Source organism: Phocoena sinus, chromosome 20 (assembly GCF_008692025.1).
Source record: "Phocoena sinus isolate mPhoSin1 chromosome 20, mPhoSin1.pri, whole genome shotgun sequence".
NCBI lineage: Eukaryota > Metazoa > Chordata > Mammalia > Artiodactyla > Phocoenidae > Phocoena > Phocoena sinus.
In genome coordinates this window covers 32,586,488-32,599,064 of record NC_045782.1, presented here as the reverse complement: position 1 = coordinate 32,599,064, position 12,577 = coordinate 32,586,488, and the positions used below count along the sequence as shown (strand labels likewise).

The 12,577-nt window shown below is 38.7% G+C and overlaps 1 protein-coding gene across 12 annotated transcripts in view; it reads left to right on the top strand.

Moving 5' to 3' along the window:
• SYNRG (synergin gamma) overlaps positions 1–12,577 on the top strand; it is a 92,429-nt gene that overhangs the window by 55,067 nt on the left and 24,785 nt on the right. For 9 of the 12 annotated variants that reach the window (XM_032615736.1, XM_032615733.1, XM_032615743.1 and 6 more), the window contains 2 exons: positions 2,125–3,072; positions 11,860–12,453. In XM_032615736.1, the coding sequence (XP_032471627.1) occupies positions 2,125–3,072; positions 11,860–12,453 (1,542 nt within the window). The remainder of the gene's footprint in view (positions 1–2,124; positions 3,073–11,859; positions 12,454–12,577) is intronic. The other 3 variants (XM_032615741.1, XM_032615740.1, XM_032615738.1) reach the window with 1 other exon arrangement.

The window sequence follows — 12,577 nt, the reverse complement described above, 5'->3', positions numbered from 1 at the left end:
TTAACCACTGTGCCACCAAGGAAGCCCCCATGCTTTTTTCATATGATGTATCAAAGTATATATCATGTTATAAGCACAAGCCTGCATTATTTAAGTGACAATTTGCAGAATTATATTTTGGTTTTACACACATTTTTATAGTTCATATGCTTCTATATCTCATTTTTAGGGAAAAGTAGAATTTTTAAAAATGGATGAAGAAATTAAAGCTTGTATTTTAATTTATAACTCTCCAGAAATGGCATTCATATTTTTAAATAATAAGTGATGTTAGTATAGCTATATTTATATTTGGTTTATCTCTGGTTTTCATTATCTGGTATAACCTAGTGGATTTTATGGAAGACCTTCAGGCACTATGCAAAAACTGAGATCATCTGTGTCCTAACCTTATGCCTATGAGTGATAAAATTATTGTGATAATAAAGAATAGAAACCCTATTAAGAACCATGGGCCCAGATTTTTATCAGTATCTAACTGCATCTATTTAATTATTTATGAGAAATACCTTAGTACCTATTTTCTCTAACTAAAAAAATAATTTAAAAAATGCTGTCAGTAACCCCATCCTCAGAGTAGCACAATATAAACTAAAGTTTAAATCCGATCCTCAAAATTTTTTTAAAAACTTATTTATTATTTATTTTTGGCTGTGTTGGGTCTTCATTGCTGCACGTGGGTTTTCTCTAGTTGTGGCGAGCAGGGGCTACTCTTTGTTGTGGTGCGCAGGCTTCTCATTGCGGTGGCTTCTCTTGTTGCGGAGCACGGGCTCTAGGTGCACGGGCTTCAGTAGTTGTGGCATGTGGGCTCAGTAGTTGTGGCACACGGGCTTAGTTGCTCCATGGCATGTGGGATCTTCCTGGACCAGGGCTTGAACCTGTGTCCCTGCATTAGCAGGCGTATTCTTAACCACTGCAACACCAGGGAAGTCCCCTCAAAATTTTTAATAATGGAATTGGTGTTCAAATCCCTTTGGATTGTAATAAATAAGAATAAGTGCTGATTGGTACAGTGAGATTGCTGATTTCAAGAAGAGCCCAAGTACTCATGGATTTTTTGGGTAAGATTCAGCTTATTTGTTGGAAAGTGTGGGGGGAACTACTTTATAATGTGCCCTTAGCAAGAATGCTTTGCAAATAAGCAGATGCCTTTTCAGAATTTTTCATCAAATCCCTTCAAATTAATGCCTCAATATACTTGAGCAAAACCACATAGTATCTAACCATAAGCCTAAGTGCCTAGCTGAGCAGAGTCTTGTACATCCTAAATACTAGATTCAGGATTTTTCGTAATACTTCATTGGTACCTGTGATATTTTTTTTCTGATTGATTACCATGTAACACATTTTATCTTTGAAGGGCCACTATGTGTTTTAATATGCCTCTCTTCAGGAACCTCCAGCGCCTATTTCCTTTTTTTTTTAAATTTATTTATTTAATTTATTTATTTTTGGCTGCGTTGGGTCTTCGTTGCTGAGCACAGGCTTTCCCTAGTTGCAGCGAGCAGGGGCTACTCTTCGTTGCGGTGCAAGTGCTTCTCATTGTAGTGGCTTCTCTTTGTTGCAGAGCACAGGCTCTAGGTGCATGGGCTTCAGCAGTTGTGATGTGCAGGCTCAGCAGTTGTGGCGAACAGGCTTAGAGCGCAGCCTCAGTAGTTGTGGCAAACGGACTTAGTTGCTCTGCGGCATGTAGGATCTTCCCAGACCAGGGCTCAAACCCGTGTCCCCTGCGTTGGCAGGCGGATTCTTAACCACTGTCCAGCGCCTGTTTCTTATTCTCCTGGATGCTTGGCTGGCTAGCAATAGTGAGAAAACATCCTTGGAGCAATGCTTTTGGACAGCTGAAGGCTCTGGCACAGACATATCATGTCACATATCATATCACACTGAAATGAGCAAATGAAAATCGTGTGATACGTGTGCTCAGTTTGATTTTTATTTATTTCCCTATCACTAGCCTTCAGTGTGGAAACAAAAGGGACATTGGGTAGGGATATTATTAAACTATGGTTAAATAATGTGAAGCCAGTGAGGGAAAGGTCTGTAATATGCTTGTACTTTAATATGGATCATGGGATTTAGGCTCAGCATTCTTTTGTATTTGGTTGTGTTTTTTTCTTGCAGGAGAAAACTTTGCAGAGTTCAGATCTGCGGGAAATGATGATGGTTTCACCGATTTTAAAACCGCCGATAGTATCTCACCACTAGAGCCACCAGCAAAAGACAAACCTTTTCCGGCAGCCTTCCCCTCAGGAGCTATCCAACAGAAACCACAAACACAAGTGAAAAATCCTCTGAACTTAGCAGACCTAGATATGTTTTCCTCAGTTACTTGCAGCAGCGAGAAACCATTGTCCTTTTCAGCTGCATTCAGCGCATCAAAATCTGTTTCCTCACGACCCCAGCTCACGGGATCTGTGGCACCCATGACGACATTGGCGTCAACTAAAACTTCTAGTTTGGCTGATGATTTTGGAGAATTCAACCTCTTTGGGGAATATTCTAGTCCAGCATCTGTTGGGGAGCAGGACGACTTTGCAGATTTTATGGCTTTCAGTAATAGTTCTATTTTATCTGAGCAAAAGGCAGATGACAAATATGAGGCCCTTAAAGAGGAAAGTAGTCCGGTTCCTCTAAGCAGCAGCGTGGGCAGCACAGTGAAGAACGGACAGAACTCTGCCGCTGCGTCTACCAAATACGATGTCTTCAGACAGCTCTCTCTGGAAGGATCGGGACTAGGTGTTGACGAGCTGAAAGATAACACTCCTTCAGGAAAGAGCGATGATGATTTCGCTGACTTCCACTCCAGTAAATTTTCTTCCATGAGCTCGGACAAATCCGTGGGAGAGAAAGCAGTGGCTTTCAGACACACCAAAGAAGACTCTGCTTCGGTGAAGTCCTTGGATCTCCCTTCCATTGGTGGCAGCAGTGCTGGCAAGGAGGACTCTGAAGATGCACTCTCTGTTCAGTTTGACATGAAACTGGCTGATGTGGGAGGAGATCTTAAGCATGTCATGTCTGATAGCTCTTTGGATTTACCAACAGTTAGTGGCCAGCATCCGCCTGCTGCAGGTGAGGAATTGGTGAGATTGCTCTGGTGATGGTGATATAGACTTCAAAGATGGTTCTGTGGGTGTTGATTGACAGAAGAGGAAGGCTCTGGCTCTTAACCCTTATGAATGTCTAATAATTAACCTCTTCATTGCCAGTCCCCTTAAAGCAGTGTTGAATTGGATTCTATGGATACTTGGATATGTGGATACCATGAATGCAATGAAACTTAGATTGGATAGCTAAGATATTTTTACGTTTGAAATCTAACACCAACTTGGTGTCTGAGGCACATTAAAATCCACTGCTGAATGAGCCACACATTGCCAGAAATTTTATAAAGACTTTTGCAGTGTCAGTAATGTTCCTCCATTTCTGTGAGTGAAGTCAATGTTTCCTTCTCCTTTTTTCTTCTCTTGGGTATATTTGGCAGCTGCCAATAGAGTATTCTGTTTGGTTTATAGAAACCGACTCTTGTTAGACCAAGAAAGTAACAATGTCTAGCCAGTTATACTGCAGTTTTGCCACATCGCTATAAGAGAAGAGGGCAAGAGCTTGTATCTGGATGCCCTGTGTGCCAGGGTCTGGCAAGGAGGAGTGCAGGAGTTGTTAGTGGAATTGAGGTACGGTTTTCAGTGTTAACGCTATTACTGGGAGTAGTAAATTGTAACACAACTGTAGATGGTAGATAGGGTAACTACTAACTTTCTCATAAAATGTTTGAAAACATCTTAGAAGAGAGCCCTCTTTAAATTCCATATGGATTTACACGTAGCAGTTGATTCTCTAGTCCAAATTCCTGTCAGAAAAACTAGATTCCCAAGTGTCCTAGTTTTTATTTTGTTTTGTTCTTTGATATGTATATAGAAAGATAAACCTATTTTGTGGCCTTTAATAATGAGAAATATCTCAGCATTACTGTATTATTCCAGAAAATGCATTATGCGTACGAAGGGTTCATTGTCGTTTAACTAGAGAGGGACACATAAGACACTCCCAAGTTTACAGATTCAGGAAGAAATAGTAAAGTATGGCGGCTTTTGCATATATCAATTTGGTAAGTCAGAAAACAAAATTGCATCCATCCTTTGGCTATTGAGATGTTAGAGGTCTTCTTAAACAGGGTGCTGAATTGGGAGCAAGGTATAGGAGGAGTGACGTGTTCCACAGGCTACTTGCCAAGTGCAGTGGGCTGTCTGCAGGGCTCCTTGTGCCCCTGACTGTCTACTTCTTTTTCTAATGTACCCTTCTTCAAATGTTTTCCTTTTTTTTTTTTTTTTTTGCCGCTGTTTGTTTGCTAGAGTGATTTTGTTTATTTTTTGTATGAGCTGCTTGAGCTACAGCAGTTGGTTGCAAAGTGCTCCATTTTCTGAACAATAATATTGGCTTTTTATTTTAAAATCTCATAACATGTATACTAGCCTTTTGGGCTCTGAAGTTATTAATTAGAAGCTATTTTTCTGAAAGTGAATCTATATTCCTTCACAGTGCCAAACTAGATTTCTTTGTGAGACGAGTCTAATCTGCGTTTGGGAGGGTGTCTTTTCTTTTTTTTTTTTTTTCCGTTTGGGGAGGGGAGATTGGTTTCGTGACTGAGCTTGTTCTGATTGACCTGTTAAAATAATCTTCTGTGCTCATGTCCTTTTATGTATGTTTGGAACATTCCCAACTTGGAACCTGTAACGTTCAAGCCAAGTTTCTTCAGTTTGAGGATATTCTTAAAAGAGGATTGTTCCCTCCTTTTGATCTGTAAACCTCCTGTCCGAAAGGAGCAGTATCCCTTTAGAGTGGTTGTTAAAAGGGGTTGATGTCTGACCAATGAGCTATATCGTTCTTGAGCAAAACTGCTGCGTGAATGTATTGAAGAGGGTAAATGGCAGGGACTTCTCCAGTGCAACTTGGTTTTTCTTTATCCTCATGTTGACGCACAGTATCTCTTGCTCTCTTAGTTTGAGGGTTAAGGGTACTTTTTGTTGGAGAAATAAGAAGTGGGCTGATGAAGAGAGAATAAAACGTAGTAGATTATCAGCTCTGGACCTTAATCCTGTTTAGAAACCCTAACTCGACTCTGAAGGGGATACTGTCTCTTTTAACTCTTGCTATAATTCTTTGTATGGAAGGTAGATAACACTAATAACATTGCCTGATTTCTCTGCGTATTATTACATTTAACCCTTTGAGCCCTTGCATATAATTTCAACTAGGCTGCTTTTGTCCCCCCTCTAAATTGAATCTCTCAGCACTAAAGCCTCTTGATGTGCACTCATTAAGATCATCTGGTTTCGTTGGCAGCAAGAGCTGCCCCTCATTTGTGACACTCTCAAAGGGTTAGCAAGGCTTCTGTAGCTACCTGCCTACCTACCTACCTGTAAAGTAGCTCTTCTTTGACATTGAAAATCTTTGTATTTTAATCAGCGCTTTATTATTATTTTTTTGGCTGCTTTTCTGATGTCTTTTTTTCAATTTAGACATTTTCTGTGTGAATGTGCCTTTTCAAACTTGCTTTGGTATATTCCTCTGCAAATACCGATCTGCATGCTTATTCTGATGACTTTTTTCCCAGCTCTTCTGTACCACTCTCTTTTGTGATCTGTAAGTCTTAACGTTAATAAATAATTCTTTCACACATTTTGAAAGTGTGGGGATGTGTGTAATTTGTACTTTTCCAGGATTAGACCAAAGAAATACCTGGTCAGTATCAAGTTTAAACCCTCCTGTGGTTAGAGGGCTTTTTCCCTTTTATTTTGTTTCTTCAAACACCTTTCTCCTAAGAAAGTTATTGGTACATTTTAGCCTTTTCCCCTTATAATTCCACGGATATAAATTTTTAACATGGCACTGGATTACAATGTGAGTTAAAATGTTTTAAAAGATAAGTGTAAACCTTACATTACTTTACGTAATGGAAATTTTATTCCTTACTTCTAGTGAAGATATTGCTTAGTAAACATCACAGAGCCTGTCTCCACTAGGAATTATACTGTGACGAGAAGGGGAAGACCTAAGAGTTTAGTGTTGGGGAAAGGGCCATATCTGTTAATAACTAGGTATATATAAATTTAATTTAAAATAAATTACCGAATGGTATTGAGATGAACTTCTGAGCAGAGTAAGTGTAAACTGAATTCAGATTGATAATCTCTGTAATGAAAAGTGTTTATTGTTAATACCAGGGAGTCTCCAGGACTGAATTTGATGTGAGTTTGAAGTTGGGCACTCGGTCCACTAATCGTAGAGCATGTTGTCTTTCCAGCTTCAGAATGTAGTATGAAGCCACCCTTGGTCTTTTTTAACTTAGTCCGTAAAGCAAGTTCTTAGCTCTTTTCATTTTTAAGAAAACAATTTTAGAAAGACCCATAAAAGTTAGCTGCAAGACTAGACCAAATTTGGAAATTTTTTTCCATTTTAGAGTATAATAATAGTGAAAAACCTTGGGAAAAGGGAGTTGTTTCCATGGTTTAAATTTTTTTCCATATATATATATATATATATATATATTTTTTTTTTTTTTTTTTTTTTTTTTTTTTTGCGGTACGCAGGCCTCTCACTGTCGTGGTCTCTCCCGTTGCGGAGCACAGGCTCCAGACGCGCAGGCTCAGCGGCCATGGCTCACGGGCCCAGCCACTCCGTGGCATGTGGGATCTTCCTGGACCAGGGCACGAACCCATGTCCCCTGCATCAGCAGGCGGACTCTCAACCACTGCGCCACCAGGGAAGCCCTTTCCTTATATTTTGACGCTTTGGTTCTTTGTTCTTTTTAAAAGTTTGAGTCAGAAAGGAAATTAAACCGTTGAAGGTGAGGATTTTGAATAGGATTCCTGAGAGATTACTTACAGTATCTGAACTATGCCATTTGAGAAAAAAGAAAAGTTGCATATTGGAATTTAGATTAACACTAAGAAAAGCTGGGTCTGCCATTCAAAATACCGTGTTTTCCAGAGCATAATTCTTTAGAAAGTGAATAATACTTGGTTTGCGAAACCTTGTATAATCATACTGTGTTTTAATTATGATGTGTATTAACTAATTTGGAAGAAAGAGATTTTGGTGTAGCCTCCATCTAGTGAAAATATCAGTTGCCTTTCTTTTAGAATGTTCTGGTGCCGGTCTCATGATGGCTTTGGCTAAGGAATTCCTCTGTCAGTGGAATTATTTAGTGCTATATTGGTCCATCTGGGACTGCTTTATTTTAACTCCTTTCTGCATTTAAGCAGGCTCCAGAAAATGAATATACCTGTGCATAAAACATAATCACATTCACAAATTGAGCAATTAATGTTTCCAGAGTAATATTACTTTTTAGGGAGGAAGTTTTGATAATACATATAACAATATAAACTTTCAGTAAAGACTTGAAGGCTGTATTCTGTAAGTTCCAACAAATCAAAAAACACCATTTTGTTTACCCCAGTGCCAAGTAAAGTGAGATGTGGTTAGTGCCTGACTTCACACATCAGTGCCTGAGAAATTATACAAATGTATTTATATCTTACAGTCACTCTATTTTTCACATTAAAATCCCTGCTGATTTTTAAAAGTAGCTAATGAACATGAAGGGGATTCTGGCAATATCAAAGAAGCTGGGCTAAATCCTAAAATAACTCAAAGAATCAAACCAATTTAATATTTAAAGAGCTGTTTCCAGCTTTGTTTTTCCATCAGTTGAATGCTTTTCCTAGGTTGTTTTGGAAAATGTTGGCCCATTAGCTATATAGGGTCATATGCATAGTATGGTCTTCTGGGTGCTCCCCTCTCCCTTGCATGGTCACAAGGCTCTAGTTGTAATTGCCATCTTCTGTGCTCATTTGATTTTTTTCTGTGGGATTTTTAATGATGACCATGTCCCACTGTATGTCTTGGCACCATTCTGTGGCCTTCCAGACTCCTCTGGACTGAAAATATCCACAGGATTGCCACTTTCCTTTATTGAACTTAGAGCACTGACCTGGAAACCCGCAGGTGCTTACTGATAGCCTGACAACATTTAAACTGTAGATTTATATGAGTAATACACATGAAGAATGGGAGGTTTCTATGCAGATTAGGAAACACTGGAAGGCGATTATACAGCACCATTTTATGGCCTGTCATTCTTACACTGTGATCACTTTCATTCCTGTTTTCTTCACCAACACCTGTCAGGGTGTTTGATACTTAGAGGACACAGTCGGGCCAGGTTCTGTAGTTAATAGAGAATGTAAATGTGACTGACTTCAGAAGGTAGAATAAGGCCAGGAATGGAAAGAAGTTTAAGTGTATAAATATTTCATGATTTGCTTTGGTCAAACGGAGTTTGGATTAAATCAGTATTGGAAATTAAAAGCTATTTATTCCTTAGGCCAATGAACAGTTTAATTGCTATATAAAACACTAGGGAACAGTGGAATTTGCACATGTATCTCTTTTCTTTTTCTAAACGCCTTTCTCAAAAGCCAGTGACTCTTAATCACCTGGGCACATATGCTTACGGCTTTAGAAAAGATCCATGGGAATCGGTATGGCCTTCTGTGTCCTGTAGCAGCAGCTCACATTCTTTGTTCCAAGAAATACCTTGTTTTCACGTACAACATCCACGCAGAAGGGACGTGAATAGAGGTTATGGAAGAGACTGATAGGGTTACTTGCCAGTGTAAGCAAGAAATCCATGTCTTAATTTGAGACCCATGATGGAAAACAGATTGTATAGTTTATTCCTTTGGCCTTAGTAACAGGACATTGCTGACTGCAAACAAGTACATATATTAAAGCACACAATTTGGCGCACTATCTGTGTGCAATTGCGGTTCAACCTAGCACAGCCTAGGAGTTTTCCAGTAGAATCAGAAGTACAGCAGTGATCCTCTGTTTCTTTTATTGCATTCATTCTGTTTTCTTTTCCTTTTTCTCTTGCAATTTTCAGAATTCAGCTATCAAATTGAAAACCCACCTACAGTAATTTCAGTGATTGCAAAATAAAATGTGGGTTATTCCGTATTATTTTTTCCATCACTCATGTTGTGGCTCTTATAGAATCTTTACTGTTTTTAAGACCATCGTACAATAATACATATCATTTGACTGCTTAGAAAATATAGAACTGTTAACATGGGAAATAAGGAATTTTCTTGGTTTAATCTACCCTCAGTGAGCTGATTTACCACGTTTTTCTAAAAAAAAGGTTTACTTAAAAAAAAAAAACAGTTAACTAATATTCACCATGCTAGGAAATAAAACTGTATATTTATATTGCTTATAAATGCTAAGGTTTAGGAATACAGTGTTCTCACGTTCCTTATGTGGTAGCAGTACTTCCTTATGTGTTCAAATGAATTGCACTTAATAAATTGTTTTTTTACACTATATAGCTAGTAAATAAGCAAAAGTAAAATTAAAAAAATCAGCCTTGAGGCTTGACTTTCATATATCCAGTATCATTACTCTTCATTATCTTATAAAATATAAAATTTTTCTTTTTTAATCTTTCATTTGATCATTTCTGTGAGTTGTTCCAAAAGGCAAAATGTTACACTTATCGTTAATAAAAGAAACGTTTCTTGAAGACCTATAGTGTTATAAAAAATACTTAAAAGGTCTTCAACTAAGGTATTCCCTTACTGCTTATAATGCCTTTTGCCTGATTATATTACAATCATTTCTGTTTAAAAAAAAAAAAGAAAACTTGTTTTTTCTTGCTGCATAATTGCACAAAAGGGTCTTTTTTATTACCATAGCAATTTAGTTGTAATGTTTGAACAAGAGCTTGACTTTTTATTAAATTTATCTTTGGTCTCTAGGAAAATTGCTACCCTTTTTAGTAGATGAGATTCTGGGAGTAGTTCACAATATAGCTTCTTCAAAGAGCTTTCTGGTAGGATGTAATAATAAAAAATTCATGTTCTGACACATTCTTCTGAATGTAACCCTTGAAGACTCACTCATCTTGTGTTTAACTGCATCTGCCTCCTGATAGAATTTCACTTCATTTGAGTCAGGGCACCTTCTGATCCCTTTAAATAGTGGGGAAAATAAACACTACAGCCAGAGACTAAGAGGGTGTTCTGCCTAAAGTCCTGTTTCATTCATTCTAAACTGTACATTTTTCACCTGAATCTTTTTTTCCCTCCTGTTTAATAAGCTAAATTTGAAGGGTACCATTTGCACTACGGAATTTTAAAATATACTGCTGTTCTGTGGCAGTTACCTGCTTTTCACTGGTTGGCCTCTCTGTAGATCTCGGGTTTTCCATTTTTTTTATTATTCAGTTAATGCCCTTTTCCTAATAGGGTTGAGAGAGAGAGAGCTATTTGGGGTGCACTGTTAGAGGAGCAATGTCAGGAATCCCTTCCTTCTCATAAACTATGCAACATTGCTGTGTAAGAGAGATGAAGAAGCCCAGTGTTGCTTTACCTGTTGACTGAATTACGAAAATCTGGGTCACAGAACTTTTGAGCATTTTCCTTTAATCCATGTTTGTGGTTGTCAGAGAGGGAGTCTTGCATTTGGCCTTCTTACCTGGTGTACAATGGCCAAAATGAGACCAAACACCTCTCAGCCAGACTGAATGGACAGCACTGCTGGAAAGTTGCTTCTCCACACCAGTGTTACTCAGCGTCAGCTGGTTTTGCTTTATGAAAATGAGCAAGAAATTTTCCCTACTAAGACCACTAAAGGGATGGGTTGACTTTTCAATTTTTCTTTGAAACAATTCTATTTTAGGCCCTAAGGCAGGCAACTAAATATCACATTGAGGCTGGTGGCAGCTATGCTGTATAGTAATTGCTGTGCTGCTCACCAGGCCCTGGGCTGGGCCCTTTACACTTGTTATCGTTAATGTCATATAACACAGCCCTTCCAAGTGCATGGTCTTCTCTTTTTACAGATAAGCCAGCCGAGGTTAAGAGATGTTAAATAGCTTGCCTAGTGTCACACAAGTGGTAGGTGGCAGAGCTGGGAGTTGAACCCAGGTCTGTCTGAATCAAAAACCTACATTCTTTCTGCTGTTTTGTGCCACCTCTTAAATTATTTAAAGATATATTAAGCATGTAAAATGAGTCTTCTGCCGCAGGATTTCTTTTCTTTTCCTTTTTTTTTTTTAAATGAGGGTGTTACACATAGTTGAAGGAGAAACAGGAGCCCAAGAGGACCCAGACCTTTGATTCTATTTTTTTAGTGATTAAAGTAATTTAGACTGATTTTTCTTTCCTCATACTCCATCACAGCAATATGACGTCCATATTGACCAAAATAACAACTAGGTAAGTAATTGCTCAATTAAAATCTCATATGTGGCCTTGCCTAGACAGAAACTCCTAATAACTGATTAAAAGTTAAATAACATTATTTTTACTTTAGTTTCGGGATATTGTCAATTTCTAATTAGTTTGTCGTGTACATTTCATATGGCCGTGTTATGAAGGAACATTTTCCAGCAAAGTCAAAACGAAAGAGACTTGTTTTAGGCAGGGAATATCGTAAATACATTTTAAAGTTCATAAGTGAACGGACATTTTATTAAATGACCCTATTCTTATATCAAACTGTATACACATTGGTGGATGAACCTCCTATCTTTTTTTAAGAATTGTACTATCCAAAGAAGATGGCTCTTTGTTACTAAATATAAATGCCAACTCAAGGCTAATGTGGGTTTTTCAAGATCAGATTTTACAGCCCAGCTTCTTTAATTTTAGTACAAGCTCTAAATTTAGTTAACTCCAACATCGCATAAAATGAATCAAAAGTGCTAGACATTTTGCTTCTGCAGAGCTTAGGGCATTTTGCCTAAATGGTGAGCTTGCCTCTAATTGTGGGGTCTTATTTCCCTTTCAGATGTAGAGGACTTAAAATGTGCTGCTTTTGGAACCTACAGTAGCAATTTTGCAGTGAGCACACTTACGAGCTATGACTGGTCAGACAGGGATGATGCCTCTCAGGGCAGAAAACTCTCTCCATTTGTCCTCTCAGCAGGAAGCAGGGCCTCCTCAGCTGCCTCAGCTCTTCAAAAGAAAGAGACTTCGTTTGGCAGTACCGAAAACCTCACCATGACACCTCTCTCCAAAGTCACAACCTTCACGAGCGAGGATGCTCTTCCAGAGACGACCTTTCCGGCTTTTGCCAATTTTAAAGATGTGGTCCCACAGGCCAGCGAGCAAAAGGAATATAAAAGCGAGGACTACAGGGATTTCACCAGACAGGACCTACCTGCGGCTGAACGGAGCCAAGAGGCCACCTGCCCAAGCCCAGCCCCCAGCAGCGCTTCTCACGGCACCCCCAAAGAATGTGCAGATGACTTTGGAGAGTTTCAAAGTGAAAAGCCCAAAATCAGCAAATTTGACTTTTTAGTGGCCAATTCACAAGGCAAAATGAAATCCAGTGAAGAAATGATCAAAAGTGAGCTGGCAACCTTTGACCTTTCCGTTCAAGGTGAGTGGCTTCCAACATAGATTTTACGTCATGGTTTCTTCCACTGCAGTGTTAGATGTTCTTTCTTAGAATAAGAAGTTAGTCCCTGGGATAGCAGGAATAGATTTTCCAGTGTTTAAAATCA